The following is a 17,746-nucleotide window of genomic DNA, read 5'->3' as shown; positions in this document are numbered from 1 at the left end:
AGTTATGCCTACAAAGATATCCTTCAACGATTATAGATATTTAGGTGTTCCATTGTTTTTTTTTTTTTCAGACATTTCAATGTTACCGATAATGCTAAGTCTGTTTCTGTTACTTTATTATTTTTATAGTGCCAATTTTTTTATACATTTAAAATGTACATTTTTATATGTTCCCTACGTTTTACGCGGGTCATATATATATATATATATATATATATATATATATATATATATATATATATATATATAACATTTATATGAAAAAATATAATGAGGTTAATTTATTAGAAGTCGAGTATTTCACTTTCCAAATTCGAAACATATGAAATTTATCAATATAAATCTAGATTATTTTTTCAAATAAATTTAACTTTATATTATCTAACTTATGTTTTGGTGATTCTGATAAGAACATTCGAGCTGCAACTCACCCAAGCCTAGTGAACAGAGACACATGGATCACCAAACCATGAAGAAGAAAAAAAATTAAATAGCTTAATTATGCTTAGTTTCATGTGACCACTTATTCCATTTCAGTTTTCGTATCGGAAGACAAAAGCATCCTCATTATATAAAGTAAATTATTCAATTACGTGTGCTTACAACAAATAAATTATGTGGAGATATAAACAAGAATGTAAATACCTTTAGGCATACCAAATTATTTTCTTAGGCCTGAAATATGACACAAATTATCAGCAGATGAAGAAATATAAATCGGCGATTCAAAGGTTACATCAGAGGAGTAACAAACATTTGGTGCTGATTTAGCAGTAACCAGTATGGATTTCAATTTTGAATCAAACTACCAAAAGGATCGGTAGGACGAAAGGGATAACAGTAATTAATACCTTCTTGCTTGAAGAGCACCGTCTTTTGGTGCATAACCGTTGATGTTAGCATAGCGGAGTGCATCTACGACTGCATGTTCTGGTGATTGTGTCTTTTTTGCAGATTGAAATGGTGAACGGAATAGATATAGAAGATAAAAGATCAAACAACATTCTCATCAATAGATTACAGCTCTGCTTTTTGGGTTAGGTTCACGAAGACTTGCAAGCAGGCAATGATGGTGTTGTCAGACAACGATAAAAGAAGGGGTGACGAAACGGAGAAAGAGAAAAGAAGCATCGTCATTCCCCTCAAATTGAAAACAGATGCATTTCATTTGCCTCAATTTGAAATTTGAAATTTGAAATTTGAAATATAAGGCTAAAATTAGAAACGAGTGAATTAGTCATAAATTTATTGATAAATTGAGGAGATATTTATAAACCGTTTAGAGAAAAATCAAAAGAGATAGATATATAGGTTGAGCGGGGAAAACAAAACAAAGGAAACATAATAAGAGGACACATGTCAGATATAGGGTTTAAAAAAATATCAAATGACAATTTTAAGAGTCTTTTATTAGATAGGTAGATATATTAAAATACTCTTATAATTAATCAAGTATAATTATAAAATGACAATTTTAAGAGTCTTTTATTAGATAGGTAGATATATTAAAATACTCTTATAATTATAAAATACATAATTATAAAATACTAATAATATATACTTTCATATCACAGCCATTAATTTCCTTTACTCGAATAGTCAAGATATTGGCATACAATATGTATAGCTTATATTTAATCCTAGCCATCTCTCTCTCTCTCTCTCTCTCTCTCTCTATATATATATATATATATATATATATATATATATATATATATTTGAGATCTATATGACCAAAAAAAATGCTTGAAGTATGACCAAAAATCAAACTAGTAACCAATTCCTGTAAAGACAGTTTCCAAACATGTTGAAAACAATGATATATTAAATAAAAAAGCATTTCCAATAACAAAAAGTAACCGGAAACCGCCAACGACAACCTACTATCACACACATTACACACAACCCACACCCAAATCAACCAACCGATGGCAGTCTACCTTTCGACCTAATAAACCAAAGATTCACTATTCTCATGAGCATTATACAGCTCCGGTAAATCAGCACTTGTCGAAAACTTCACCCATCTTTTCCTTTCAACATACTTCAAAAGCGGCTGCAACCCAAGCCCAATAACAATAGCAATCATACTAACAACCAAAACCTTAATCGAAGAAAGCGCCAACACAACACAAATCAATATCGTCGGTGGAACACACAAAAGCACCGACCCAATTGTCCCCACCGGAATCTTATACGGCCTAGACGCCGCCGGATACTTCATCCTCAACCTCACAAAAGCAATAAACTCCAAAATCATCCCAAAACAGTATAAAAAGTTTTCAGCCGCCACAATTTCTTGAAAGCTCAGCCATGAAAGTAAGATCACACCGGAAGCCGAGAACAAGATTCCGATCGATGGTGTCCCGTATCGGGATCTTTTCGCGAAAAATTCCGGAAGCATCCCGCGTTCCGCCATACCCAGAAGTTGGAAGGAATCGGAGCTCATTTCTGTGACAAACATTCCCATGTTTGACATGGCGGCACCCGCCTGAATCCACCATCTCAGCCATACGCCGCCAACGATCATGGCCACGTCTGAGAAGTATCCGTCGGTCCATTGGCCGCGGTGGAGGGGGACAGCTCCGGTGCTTGTTAAGAGAGGGAGGAAGTATCCGGAGACAACTAGGATTAAGGCGTAGAACAAGGCTTTTGGGAGGGTTTTCTTTGGGTTGTGTACTTCTCCGGCGAGGGTGCTTATGGAGTCCCAATAATTAAGGTTCCAGAAGAGTGTGTTTAAGTAGAGATTCCAATCGACTACGTGTAAGTCAACAACTAGCCATCTTTCTGGTTCTATTTTGGGAATTGAAATGAAACCCATAATTACGAAAGGAACTAAGGAGAATATACCTAAAAGAACAGCGACCCACCCTACAATTGTTAGACCTCTGAAGTTCATGTATGTAAGAGCGATTGTTAAAGCTAAAACGGCTAAAACTCGAGGGTAACCATCGGCTAAAGCTGGGATGCCGGATTTTAAATAATCAAGAAACAGAACTGGGTACAGGGCGTTGTCTATAACGCCGCTAAGCCATTTCATCCAGCCTTGTTGAAACCCCCAATAAGGTCCTAACGCCGATGACACCCAAACGACGTAGCCACCGTCTTCCGGGAACATTGTACCCATTTCTGCGGTTATTAAAGCTTCTGGGACACTCCATATGAATGGGAACACCAAGAACCCTATCAGGGCTAGAAGAGGTCCAGCAGCCCGGACGCTGTCCTCAACGCCAAAAGGTCCGCCGGAAACCTCGTAGAATATGAGGAAAATTAGGGGCAAAATTGAGATTCTTTTGCTGTTGTTGTTGGTAGGAAGACTTGTAGGAGATGGGGATTCGGTAATCCCGATGTATTCTACATCGCTATTATGCCCCATTGCGACAGATGGGTGTCTATTATCCGCGTTCTTCAATTTCTGCATTTAAGTAATGAAAATCAAGACAGTCAGTTGAGTGGAATACACCAGCTTGGTGATTGTATAAGCAAAAGTACAGAAAATTAAGAAAGTCATTAACCGTGTTCATTCCTATTCCTAACCCCCTTTTCATGCGAAACCTAGAAATTTTACAAAGCGAAATCGTTATAATTTCTTGAATTCACGTTAAATTGAATTTGAAACTAGAGCAAGCAATCGATTAAGCATAATACCTAATAAACATTAGTCTGTTTCCGCAGCAATCATGATTAAGAATTTAGGGTGAACTAGAGTTACTGCTTGAATCAAACATTCAAAAGGGCTTAATACTATCAACACTTGCAGTTATTTAATCAAAAGTTGCAGAAACGAATCGGAAGAAGGAGTGTTGTAAGGAGTTAGATACGAACCGCGAGATAGAGCGGAATCTGTTCATGATATTGGTGGGGGTCGTGTCGTGGTAGATCGATCTATCTGATGAGTTGATTTGCGTGTGGAAGGGGTGAAGGGGTTTGAAAGAGGGATAGAGAGTGGGGGTGGGCGTGGCTAATGGAAAGAGCACGTGGTGATGAATTAAGGTTAAAGTGGACACGTTAATGAGTCCAAACTCCACTAGTTCTAGATTTACAGTTCTAGATTTACAGGTAAATTCTAAAAGTTTACTATATTGGTTTATGATCTGTCGTTATCTAAACCTTTTCGTTTTTTACGAAATTAGTTATTAATTTTGTAATCTATTGTAACATCCATTTTAATTTTGGATGATCCAATAAAAAAAATATTAAAAACTAAAAAAGCTCATTATGTTTCAAAATTTATTATTTGGTGTCAAATTTGTTTATAGTGTCTCTCATAAAAAATATATCAAAAAAAATTTATTCTTATATTCGGAAAAAATGCTCTTTACCTTTTTAAATATTGTGGAATTGCTATACATATATACTACAAAATTCTTTATATTATTGCGAAATTCATAATGAACGTCTTTCCTTTTTTGTGGTATCTTTAAAATTACAAAGCAAATGTATTAGTGATTTCCAAAATCTAAATGTATTAGTGTGAGAGATTTCCAATAAAAAAAAAAAAAAAAAAAAAAAGAGAGAGAGAGAGAGAATCTAAAATAGAAAGTCTTAAATAAGATAGGTTAATTTCAAAATAAATATTAGCCATTGCAAAATAAATGGTTATTTTATATAAGTGAAAATTTAAGGCTATTTTACCGTAAATAGTAAACCAATTTGACAAGAACTTTTTTTTTTTTTTAATTTGTTGTTTTGTAAGATCAAGTTTTATGAAGCTTAAGGTGTATTTATCAAGTTCTTATATATAAATTTTTTGTTTAAACTGATTTTTTTTTTCTTTAATTCAAGTTCTACTTAGAAAAAAAAAAAAAAACAAACAAACAAACAAACAAAAAACTTCTAAAAACTCATTCTCGAACCTACCTAAGTTGTTGAGTTATAAGTTAAAGAGTTGTATAAGATATGTAAGTGAAATACTAAATTTAACCAATAAACTTATAAACTTCGAATATGTTTCTTTTTCACATGAAACATTGAAAACATCAAAGAGGTTTCTGTTGTGCACAAATGAAATCCATTAAGATACTAATGCAATATTCTTTAGTTGAGTGTCCTTTATATAATTATTTTTCTTAACAATATAATTTTACATATAATGGGACAATATAATATGAAGCTGTCATAAGTCATTGTTGAGCTGATTCATATATTATGAAAGCAATTTATGGTGATACATCCATGTTTGATTATAATAGGTTGAACTTAGATCGTGGATAAAAAAAAGTCAAATAATTTAGTAACATAAATACTAATATAATCAAACAAGAAACACATTGATATGTTTAGTCCATACTAAAACATTCTTCCTCATTAGCATGAAAAATTAGGAAGTATTATTCGTTCATCCACAGATCAGTATATTCATATTAAAGCTTAAACATACGTTTTTATTTACTACTCCATAAATTAATACTAACTTTTCTCCCCTAATAGCTTTGTTTTGCAAATCATGTTATATTTTATATTATATGCAACAACATGTATATTTGAGCTAGTTGTCGATCAATATTAACGGTTACATAATTTTTGGAGGTAAAAAACTAAAATTTGCTATATATTCTAGTTGTTTGACATTTATGTTAATTGTTTTGATTTATACAAATCAACTCAAAGGTTGTAAATCCAAATCATAGATTTATATATTGTCAAGTGAATTGATAGATTACACAACATATATTTTTATTCAACAGTTATGAGTTTCTCCGTTAAGGTAAATAAGACATGAAGATTTCTGAAATCAATTAGTAGCATTGCTTGAACGATCGGTTGATCATTTTCCAAGCATGTATTTCGACTATATGTCTAAGTTACACGAAATATAGATTATGAGGATAATTATTTAAAGAATAGTCTTGTTTCAAGACATTGATATGAAACCACTAACTAGGGCTTTATAACCTTTTGAATTCTTAAGATTACCAAAGATGAGATCAATCATCATTAAATATTGATTTTATTAAGGGATGATGATTTTAAGATAATTATCAGATAATATTATTTGAAAATAATATTTTCCACCTCACACTTCTCTAGGGCGGCCCCTCTCGACCAGGTCATTATGTCAAACATAAATCAAATTCGTTTTATATAAGTGTGCAATCTGCATCTCCTAACTTGTCTAAAAGCAAAACATAAATTTCATTGGTATTTGTAAATTCCATTACATTATCTTGACCAAGTGACACTAAAATAATTAACATTTAATTAACATTTTCTATTTTCAAAACAAACAATCCGAGTAAATTAATGAAAAAAAAAGGTAGTTTTCATTTAAGATTTGTATAAGGGGAATGTCTCAAGAAAAAAAAAACGCCTATTATGTTAAATCAACTTTGTTTCCATTTCTTAGAATAGGGAAAAGAACATATTAATAGGCACGCATTATAAAACAAACACACTTTAACATATGTCACGATTATGTTTTTCTTTTCATTACCAACCACATAACAAAGATATATGGTCTATTTAAGATAATAAGATAATGGAAAAACAACATGACTTGTAAACCATATCAATTGTTATTTAATAAGTCCATGAAAATTTAACAAAAAGTATATGAATAAGAAGAAAATGTGAGGATGTACCTAAATACAAAATTATTAACTACATATGTTGAAAAAATAAATAAATATAAACACTAATAATCCCGGCTACTTTAATCAAATAAAGTCATCAAAGATTTTCAAAAAAGGATTTTGCTTTGGGAAGTATGAATGTCCTCACTTTTTTGATTTCTTAAAAGTTAATGTCGAATTAGTCCATAAAAAAAACTAAGGAAATAGAAAGAAGAGGGGCAACAGGGGGACCAAATGAGTGGTTTTCACTTTACAACTCAAAAACGGTGAGCTATGTGCATTCAAAGAGATTTATCTATTTCAAAATTAAAATAAATCATGTTACTCCTATACAAATTCAATATGTATTTTATAATTATAATATATGGTTTTAGAAACATTATCCGAGAAGAAGAAAACAAAGATGAAACAAGAAAAATACTGAATCTCAAGAAAAAAAAATAAACACCAAATGTTAAGTGGAAAACCACTTTAAAATATCATCATACCAAATAAGCATACGAAAAAAGGTTATATCATTCAAAAGTTAATGAACAATATTGTATTCTTTTTGTATTCTTTTGCGATGAATTAATCAACTTAGATTCATGTTTATGTTGATAATGAGCATGAATCTGAGCTCATCATCAATCGAATTTGCACATATTCTGGAACCCGATACTACACTAGGGTCAAACTTGTATTCAAATGTTCCTTAACTACTTTCTCATATCATACTTCAATATGATATTAAGATTTTTAGTCATGCGCTTCATACATACTGTATTACTGTTTCTTACATGAATTGGGTAAACATATTTTAACAAAAAAGAAAAATGTCAACAATCAGCGCGGAGAGAATAACTCCTTAAATTAAATAATAATAATAATAATAATAATAATAACCATGTTGATAAAGTGTTTTACCTTTTAATAATATTCTAACAACAACCCACCGATAAAAATTTTAAAAAATAAAGTTTATGCAGTTGCACGCTTAAGCAACAATTTGACCTTATCACCATATAATATCATATCATGACTCTCAAGTAGCCCCCCACAAGTCCATTTTGGTCGGGCCTATTACATTCTTCATGTAAAATAATATTTATATATTCACTAACCACATTTAAATTACCATTTTTATCATCCAATAAAATTTTAGTATCCGAAATAAAAATATTTAAGTTATCATATCAAATACTCAATTTCTTGAAAGGGCCTAATACTATGTGAATCATATTGGATTTATTAAATGTTATAATCTTTATAAAAATGTATGCAATATACTGATATAGTACGAATCATCTAATAGTTCCACATCCCATGTATCAATAATTAATCGTTAATAACTTGATGCATTAATAATTAAGGGTTAATAATTAATATCTTGTTTGTGTAACAAAATTTCACGTTTTTACGAAAATATGAAACACATTTAAAGATTATTATGTAATTTAATTAAAAAAAAAAGTCTACTTCACTGTAAAATTAATGAAACATAATAATTTTATGATACAAATAAGTCATTAATCTTACAAGTAAATGCTTAATGCAATTGCTTGCGAAGCAGATTTGTTTGAACAGTGTGAACAATAAAGTTGTGAAAATCGTTTTTTAATTGATTGCAATCATAAAAAGCCCACATACGAGCATGCTTATTTCACTTTAAGGTTCCAAAAATCTAATCATTCCATGTCCCATTAATTCTATAGCACAAGTTCATGTTTAATGATAAATATAAAAATTCACCCAAATCTAAATGCATTTAATGTTTAATAAATATTTGACCCCTAACTTCCAAACAATCAAAATCAAGCCACGCATATCAAGAAACAAATAAAATAATACTTAATAAGCAAAAATAAATTAATTACCTCATCACCGTCGACATTGACCTTGTTAGTGCCTTCAACGGAGCTTTTGGCAGATAATTCAGGCGTCGAAGCTTTAAGCTTTCCTCCATCGGCAACTGTAACTTTGTTGGTGAAATCGACGGAAGTTTTTGCCGGGAAAATCGACGGAGGTGTAGGATCGGCTGGGGAAAGAGTCGGAGATGCTTCTGTGCTCCGTTTTGATGGTGTTGTTAATATAGCTGTTGTTGGCGCCATATCAAAGCATTAAACAAAGGAAACAAAAAGTTTCGATTCGGTTTCGTTAGTGGAAATCTGATGCAGTGACAGAGAGGATTTGATTTGGTAGTACAGCAGTGTCGTGTAGTGATGCACTGAGAACGATGGCAATTGGCAAGGTAAGCATTAAGAAATGGGAAGAAGGGATTTGGTTGAATGTTGATGATGGTCCACACTCCACACTATGGTATTAGGAGAGGGTTGGGGGATTCGGCATATGTGATTGGGATTTTGCGAAAGGTTTTCAGGTTTTTTTATAGGAATTTTCTATTATGAATTTATGACGGTATCTTTGGGTCAAAGACGTCAATTGAAGTTGAGCATAGGTGGCACAAAAGATATGAGCTTTTAAGATGACCATTGTTTCACTTTCACCCTCACCGATAAAACAAAAGCATTTATAATACATTGAATTTGATAAGGCTTAGCTAGTTGTTAAATTATTATTTTATATTTTATATAGCTTTAGTAAAATTTTCTTATAACGTATTAAATTTTATAAACTTTCATAAAACATTATAAAAGTTAATGTTTAACAAGTAATTTTTTTTTCTTGTTGAAAAGTTCACTGATCATTATTTAGCTGTGGTGCGGCTTATTTTCCTTTCAATTATTTAGGGGTACCGGTGGGAGCAAATATGAGTAAAGAAAAATTGGAAACCTATTATCGACCGAGTCCAAGCCAGTCTTTCCAATTGGAAGGCAAAAACGTTCTCCTATGGCGGCCGTCTAACTTTAGTAAAATCTGTTATTGGAAGTCTTCCTTTACACTTTTTGTCATTGTTTAAAGCTCCTATTTGCGTTATTGAGTTCCTTGAAAAACTTAGAAGGAGATTTTTATGGGGGGTAGCGATGAAAAGAAAAAAATCAGTCAGGCTGAATGGCCAACTGTACTGACATCAAAGGAAGATGGGGGTTTAGGTATCGGGTCGCTTAGAGGACTTAATTTGGCTCTTTTAGCCAAGTGGATTTGGAGATTAAAGACAGAAAAATATGAACTTTGGTGCAAAACTATCAGGGGGATTCACAATTTGGATCATAAACCTATGTCGAAGTTGGCAAAAAAAAATCTCTTCCCGGTCCTTGGGGGAGTATTGTGAAGATAAAAGATGACATTGACAATCTCGGGTTGGATTTTGAATCGCTTTCCTACTCTGAAATCGGTACAGGTTCTGATACTCTCTTTTGTCATGACCATTGGGTTGGCTCTGATGCACTCTCGAATATGTACCCTCTCTTGTTCAAGCTCGAAAAGCGTAAGTCTGCCTTCGTCTCTGAACGTTTCAATTCAACTGGTTTTATCGGGACCTGGAAAAAACTACCAAATTTCTCTCTTGAACTTTCAGAATTATCCCGACTACATGTGTTGATGGATTCAATTTGAATTTCTTCTCTAAATCCTGATAAGTTAAAATTTAATCACTCTTCTGATGGCGTGTTTTATATTGATTTTTTAAGGAGATTATTTGATTCAAAATTTACTAGATCATCAAACAACCCACTGATATGGATTAAAATGGTTCTGATAAAGGTGATTACCTTCATATGGAGGGCTTGCATAGACCGTATACCCACTGCCTTAGCCCTTAGTTCCAGAGGTGTACACATCGATTCTACTTCTTGCCATTTGTGTTTGCAAGCTAGCGAATCCACTGATTATCTCTTTGGTTCTTGTTTGTTCACTCAAGAAGTGGTGTATTGGATTTTCAAATGGTGCTCCATTTCACATCTTAGCTTATCTACAGTGGGGGATGCAATAAATTATGCAGTTAGTTGGGGGAATTGTCCAAACAAAAGGAAAGTGTTGGCCATCATTTATGGTACTATGTGGTGTGTTTGGAAGGCACGAAACGATAAGGTGTTTAAAAAGATGCATACTACCCCTTCGAAGACAGCTGATAATGACATTTCTATGGTGTTTGGATGGGTAAAAAATAAGGTAAATTAGGAAAATGTAATTGGACTACTTGGAGCAATATATCCTTCTTGTGTTTGTAAATTTCATGTACTATTTTTGTTTTTTTTTCCTGTCCTTGCTTCTTGCTAGACAGTGATGATAAAATTTTTGCTGGTTCAAAAAAAAATCTTACAATAGTAGAATTTCATCGATGAAAAATTCAATAAACATTGAATCTCAGTATCACATCTAAGAGTTTAATGGCTATTAAATGTCAATGTGACATTTTACAACAGTAAAATTTCATCCGTTGATGAGTTCAATGGTCAATGAATGTCAATACGATATTTTACAATGGTATGATTTCTCATTAAATGAAAACCAAAATTATCGTCTCATTTAAATATTTCACTGAACTCAACATTATAGATGTTCTAATTGAGCTTCTTTTTTACATATATATATATATATATATATATATATATATATATATATATATATATATGACAAAACTTCAAAAATGGTCCCTGTGGTTTCCGAAAATCTGAAGTTTAGTCCCTAATTTATAAAAACCTCACAGATGGTCCCTGTGGTTTCAAAACTTTTAACAAATGGTCCTTTTCGCTAACTCCGTTAACATTTAGTCGTTAAGTGAAGGTTAATTCTGTCATTTCACAACCACAGGGACCATTTATGAAGTTTTGTCTTAATTTTTTTTTAAAAAGAAAAATATATATAATTATTTAATATTAAAGGGCCCCCCCCCACACACACACACACTCTCTCTCTCTCTCTCTCTCTCTTTCTCTCTCTCTCTCTCTCTCTCTCTGTCTCTCCCTCTCTCTCCTTTTGAATTGAAATCCAAGAGCATCATCAAAATCCACACATATACGCTCATAGGACCATCTATTCTTCCTCTAATTATGCTATCTTCGATCTGCCATATTTACTGGTCCCTGCTAGCCCTTTCTTCTCCTCTGTATCAAGCATCAAACTCCAAAATTTCAAATCTGATGTTTATGGCGTGGTGTTCGTCTCATTATGCCTAATCGGAATCTAAAGCTCGTCGATATGTTCCGCCAATCTTTAATTGCAGGTGAATGAAGCTCAAAGAGTTATCCATTAGGAGGAACAATGTAACGCCCATGTTTCTAGGCTAGGCATTAATATTGACATAATAGTCTATGTTAACCTTTGTAACTCATTTAGAAGAAATGAAAAGGAATTATGTGAATATTATGTGAAAATTATGTGTTTTATGCTTAATTATTAGGGTTTAAATAATTAAGAATAAAAATAAGCGTCAAAATTAAATATTAGATAAAGCCGATATCTAATAAGAAACTTGTAGTGGGCGTGATAAGGATTACGGATATATAAAGAATGCCGAAATCCGAGTTATAACGAAGAAGTTATGACCTGTCGAAGTTTCGCGACAAAACCGGCATGGTGCCGAATGTCGTAAAAAGTGAGTTTTTGATAAACTACTTTTTGGCCTTAGTGATCTAAGCGAAACTCGTAGTGTTCGTTAAACCGAGAGTAGGTATAAAAAGAACGCCTAAATCTGACTTCGTATGAGGAAGTTATGATTTTTCGAAGTTTCAGCTTAGTAGTAGACAGCTAAAAACTCGAATTTTAGATCGAGAGATTTTTAGCCAACACGACCTAAACGAGAATCGAAGGTCTCGTCATTAGTATCACAACGGTAAAAAGTCTGACAAAAACGGACGTCGGATGAAGAAGTTATGAATTTTTAACGGATTTCCTGTCCCGGTCTGTTAAAAATAATAATTTAAAAATTAAAGTCAAAATTAGCCAACGAAGTTGAAACGAAAGTTGTAGAGCGTAATTTTACCTACGCGTGCATATAAAGAACGTCAAAAACGGAGCTCGTGCGAAAGTTATGGATTTCAGAAGTTTTGGCGCGAAAATCGAGGAATAATGCCAAAACCGGGAATTTTCGCACACGTGGACTTCGGCCACGTGTCCTCGCCTCGCATGTGCCACGTGTCCGAAATGAGGCTGAGTCATCCGAGCTGCTGAAGCGGTCCAATACCTGTCCGACGCGTGCCCTTATCACGTGTCCGAAGCCCTCGCAGCGAGCCACGAACCCTCTACCTCGGACCACTAGGCCTCGGTCCAATCAGGAGCTGCCAGCAGCCACTTCGCACACGCAGCCCATGTGCGAGCACCTGCGCACCCTCGCCTGCGGACCCCATCTTCCCTAGCCGACTTCGGACCCTATAAATAGAAGGGGTATGCGAGCCTTCCCGGCTAGTTTTGGAATTTTGCCATATTTACCCCATTTCTTCATATTTTCTTCATCTAAACATCCCCCAAAGCCCCGGTATCGATTATAACCCCCGGAATACGCCACGAAGAGCCCGAGAAGCCCGGAAAATTTATCTTTTCGGTTTCGAAGCCCGACTCTTGTAGAGCCCGGTTTCTCAATAAAACTCCCGGTTTTATTAGAAACGATCGTTTTAGGAAACGAACTGCTGCCCGATTTTCATTAAATCAGGTGAGTGTGTAGTTACTTTCACCTTACACATATATATGAAGTATTTTCTTTCAAATACGTGCTATGTGTAATTATATTGATTGTTTAATTAAGGTGACTGTTGAATAGATGTTTTATACAAGTTTTAAACTTTATATATATATATATATATATATATATATATATATACATATATATATATTTATCTACAAATATGTTGGATAAAACATGGGTAGATGAATTAGATGATGTGTGATGAAATAAAAGTGATGAGAGGTATCGATGTTTAAGATGATCTAGTCATCTAGCAGAGTATAGACAACGGCCACAGACTATTTTAGATAGTCCAGTGGAACGTTAGTAGACTTGTAATCGGTACGTATGTTTGAACTATATGTTCATAAAGTGTTCTTGAACTATATGTTCATTAGGTGTTTTTGAACTATGTGTTCATCTGTTAGTTCTTCTTTTTAACACTATTACGTGTCGGGGTACAGGAGCGTACGGGAGTACTTTATCAGTATTTTCCCTATACTTTTATTTGGAAGAGCTTTGGAGTCTTTGTTCTTTTATGAAGTGATCGGACGAGCTTCATGAGTTAGTGATATAGATCATGAGTTAAATAGTGTGTGTGTGATGAAAGGTGAGTTGGATAGATGAGATGATCAGTGATATAGATCATGAGTTGAGAGTGAGTGGTGAAATATGAGAAAAGCCCTTACCGAAACGTTGGCGTGAGTGGTGCAATATGAGAAAAGCCCTTACCCAAACGTTGACCCCTGTCATTCAGCAGAGTATGGATGACAACCATGGACTGTTCTAGATGGTCTGTGGAACACTAGCAGGCTCGCAACCTGTAGGTGTTAATGGACTTGAGTGTTCATTCGTTGTACTCTATTCCCCTCATGAGTGTCTTTAGGGCATGTATGGTTGGGGAAACCCCTTAGTATGTTCATCAGTTGTATGGAAAACCCATTGACATGTATTGCGGGGGGGGGGGGGGGGGGGAGCACCCGTGCGAAATACCGTCGATGAATAAGAGCTATGGACTTAGCATATGGAAAACCCACTGACATGTATTGCGGGGGGCGGGGGCGGGGGGGGGACTCCCGTGGGAAATACTGTCAATAAATAAGAGCTATGGACTTAGCACATGGTGACGATGTGACTTCGTGCCTATTTGACATAAATTGCTGAAGGAAAGCAATATTGTCACCCCGATGTTTGTCTTATTTGACATATATTGCAGAGGGAAGCAATGTTGTCACTTTATAGGTTGTTTTATGTTAGGATGTCTTGTTTGACATAAATTGCTGAGGAAAGCAATGTTGTCACCTCTTGTGAAAATCCTTAGGCTAGGTCCCTTGTGATAGTTGTTTTAGGGACGTAAAGTGAGGATAATGGGAATGGGTAATTATTAGGGTTATTTTGGTTGATGAAATTAATAAATTTATTGTTGATTGAGAACTTAATAAGTTTATTATTTATTGTGGGTTGAAAACCCTATATGCTCACCAGGCTCCCAAGCCTGACCCACTCATTTTATTTGTATTACAGGTATCGATGCGAAGTTGCTTTACACTAAGAGATTAAAAGAGAAGTAGATCACTAGTGTAAATGAATGTAAGTTTTGTTTATGCTTATGTTTTTGTATTGACAATGACATCCCAATGGTTTACGTGAATAAAATACATTTCTTCGGAAATGATTTGGTAACATATTTATCATGTTTTTCTGGGAACAAATTCCGCAACACTTTTAATCAAATGATTACTCTGAAATTATTTTAAAAGCGTAAATTAAATCGGTCTTTTCTGGCCGTGAAATTGGGGATGTCACTGTTGGTATCAGAGCATTAGTTTAAGCGAACTAAGAAATTGTAGGATTTCTAGACTTAAACTTAGAATGCTAAGTGATGATTGTGAGATGAGTGTCTACCATATTTTAGACATGAGCACTAGTTTATTTTAGGAAAGATGCCTAAAATGCTTTTATGTGCTAAATGTTTTGTGTTATAGCTATAATGATGCTATTATTTGTTCGGATCTATGGTCTGTTTCTGACCGGATCTTGAAACCTTATGTGTGTAGGATTCTAAGCGTATGATTACGAGATTAGAACTAACATGTAAACGTTTCGAAGTGATAAGGAGATTTATACGTCTATCGTAGATAAAGCTTTCCTATCTTAAATTCTCGCCCGGTATACCGAACGTTTGTTTGGGTGTACAAAATATTATGGTGAAGACTCGTAGAGAATTGAGTAGATGGAGGAAATGAAAAGCTTATGATAGTGAATGATACCTATCAGAAGATATCGTAAGAGTGGTATCTTGTCTTTAGAATATGTCTAATAAAATAATGGAACGTTTAGAGGGGTACGGTACGTCTGAAGTACACCTCCGATTGACAGGATGATGAATGGTTGGTGTAATTCTTGAAGTTGTCCCATCGTCTGGAATTTCTATCACCAACCAAGTTGAAGTAGAATTGATGATTGAAGATATACATGGAAGAAGTCCTAGTAGAGTCTAGGAAAATTATATGATTAATTGGACACATTCGTATGTGTTAAATTGTTTTGTGATTTTAGGACTTGGGGACTGCGAGACAGTACTTGGGACGAGTATGAGTAGGTGTGAATAGTAGTAGAGATCTATACTACTGGAAGCACAGGACTCACACTTGGATTAGGGAAAGTCACAAGGTTACCAAGGAATTCGTAATTGATTCCGTCTTATTCTAGTCCGTCGTTACCATCGTTTCGGTAATGACTAAGAAGATGATTGTTATTCCGACCCTAGTGGTCATATTAAATTGAGTCCGACTACGATGAGTTTGTTACGTGGTTCAGAGAACCAAGTTGGATGTAGCAGTTGACTTAAGCCGAATTGAAGTAAAGGATGATCAAAGCGATCAATAGAAGTATCGCGTTTGTTGTTAAAGAAGTTGGGTTAGGTTGTGTTCTGACCCAAAGGGATAAAGTGATAGCGTATGCATTGAGGCAATTGAAGGAGCATGAAAAGAACTACCCCACTCATAATCTGGAGTTGGCAGTGGTAGTATTCGCCTTAAAGATAGGGAGGCACTATCTTATGGTACTAAATGCAAACTTTTCACTGATTATAAGAGTCTTCAATATCTCTTTAATCAGAAGGAATTGAACATGAGGCAATGACGCTGGCTAGAGTTACTCAAGGACTACGACTGTGAGATACTTTATCACCCTGGTAAAGCAAATGTTGTTGCTAATGCTCTCAGTCGGAAGGTGAATCTTGAAAGGAAGAGGCCAAGAGCGTTTAGAATTGAAGTTGTCTCTACAATTGTGGAAAGTATAAAGAAAGCTCAGGAGGAAGCTTTAGAGAAAAATGACCGAAAGGAGGAACGTTTGGGATAAAACGTTGGTGTTTGATACAAACGGTCAAGGACTGAAGGTATTCAAAGGTAGGATTTGGGTACCTAAGATGGGAGGAGTAAGAGATCTTCTGATGGAAGAAGCTCACAAGACCATGTACTCGATTCATCCCGGCAGTATAAAAATGTATAGGGATCTAAAACCCTATTACTGATGGCCGACGATGAAGCTCGATGTTGCTAAGTATGTGGCCGAGTCCGTAACATGTGCTAGGGTTAAGGCACAACATCGGAAACCGTATGGGAGTTTAGAACCTTTACCTGTACCCATGGGTAAATGGGAAGGTATCACTATGGATTTTGTGACTAAACTGCCCAGAACAAGGAACGGTCACGACATGATTTAGGTGGTCGTTGATCGCTTCACTAAGAGTGCGCATTTCATAGCAGCCAACGAGAAATGATCTATGGATAAACTTGCGAATTCTTACGTGAAGGAAAGTGTGAGGCTTCACGGTGTTTCGTTAACGATTGTATCTGATCGTGACAGCCGTTTTACCTCAAGGTTTTGGAGGAGTCTATAAGAGGAATTGGGTACCAAGTTGTGTTTGAATACAACTTACCATCCACAAACCGATGGTCAGAGCGAACGAACAATTCAAACATTGGAGGATATGCTGAGAGCATGTACCCTGGAATTCCAAGGTAACTGGGGTAAACACTTACCTCTAGTAGAATTTTCCTATAATGATAGTTTCCACTCGAACATCTAGATGGCACCTTATCACGCTTTGTATGGAGAAAAGTGTCGAACGCTGTCATGTTGGCTGGAAGCTGGGGAAAAGCAGTTTATGGGACTTGAAATAGTCCATCAGACTACTGAAAAGTTGAAAGTGATTAAGGAAAGGAGGTTAGCTGCTCAAGAGAGCTATGCTGACAATAAAACATAACCGATATCATTCGAAGTTGGAGATTCGGTTTTACTTAAAAGTCTCGCTGTGGAAGGGACTTATAAGGTTTGGTAGAAGGGAAAAATTGAGTCCAAGGTTTATTGGACCATTTAAAGTTCTTCAGAGGATCGGGAATCAAGCTTACAAGCTAGAACTACCGGAAGAACTGGAGGGTATTCATAATACCTTTCATGTGTGTTATTTGAGAAAGTTCACGGGAGATGTGCCCGACATAATTCCCATTTCTGAATTAAGGTTGGATGAAACACAAGAGGTTGATTGAAGAACCTGAGGCAATCGTTGACCGTAAGACTAAGAAGTTATGACACAAAGTGGTCGATTTAGTGTTTATGCATTGGAAAC

The 17,746-nt window shown here is 34.9% G+C and overlaps 1 protein-coding gene across 3 annotated transcripts; it reads right to left on the bottom strand.

Annotated features, from left to right (window-relative positions):
• Positions 1-1,805: 1,805 nt before the first annotated feature.
• LOC145165609 (putative polyamine transporter At1g31830) lies at positions 1,806-8,959 on the bottom strand. Of its 3 annotated transcripts, XM_079084369.1 has the most exons (4): positions 3,826-3,978; positions 3,649-3,711; positions 3,516-3,555; positions 1,806-3,415 (listed from the first exon to the last, which is right to left on the bottom strand). In XM_079084369.1, exons 2-4 carry the CDS (start codon positions 3,657-3,659, stop codon positions 1,949-1,951), a joined length of 1,518 nt encoding a protein of 505 aa, XP_078940495.1. In that variant the 5' UTR covers positions 3,660-3,711; positions 3,826-3,978; the 3' UTR covers positions 1,806-1,948. The 3 variants fall into 3 exon arrangements, with proteins under 3 accessions (XP_078940495.1, XP_078940494.1, XP_078940496.1); XM_079084368.1 differs by lacking the exons at positions 3,516-3,555; positions 3,649-3,711; positions 3,826-3,978 and adding an exon at positions 8,429-8,959; XM_079084370.1 differs by lacking the exons at positions 3,516-3,555; positions 3,649-3,711 and having other exon boundaries at positions 3,826-3,977.
• Between the last annotated feature and the right edge of the window lie 8,787 nt (positions 8,960-17,746).

Source organism: Lactuca virosa, chromosome 3 (genome assembly GCF_052849685.1).
Source record: "Lactuca virosa cultivar CGN04683 chromosome 3, Lactuca_virosa_CGN04683_v6, whole genome shotgun sequence".
Lineage (NCBI taxonomy): Eukaryota > Viridiplantae > Streptophyta > Magnoliopsida > Asterales > Asteraceae > Lactuca > Lactuca virosa.
This window is presented reverse-complemented; position numbering and strand designations above follow the sequence as displayed.

What these genes read in the sequence shown, in the direction of transcription:
- LOC145165609 (XM_079084368.1), bottom strand. Translation starts at nt 8,662, where the DNA reads ATGGCGCCAACAACAGCTATATTAACAACACCATCAAAACGGAGCACA. An exon ending in TCAATGTCGACGGTGATGAG is followed by an intron (nt 3,416 to 8,428) that starts GTAATTAATTTA and finishes ACTTAAATGCAG; the next exon opens with AAATTGAAGAACGCGGATAA.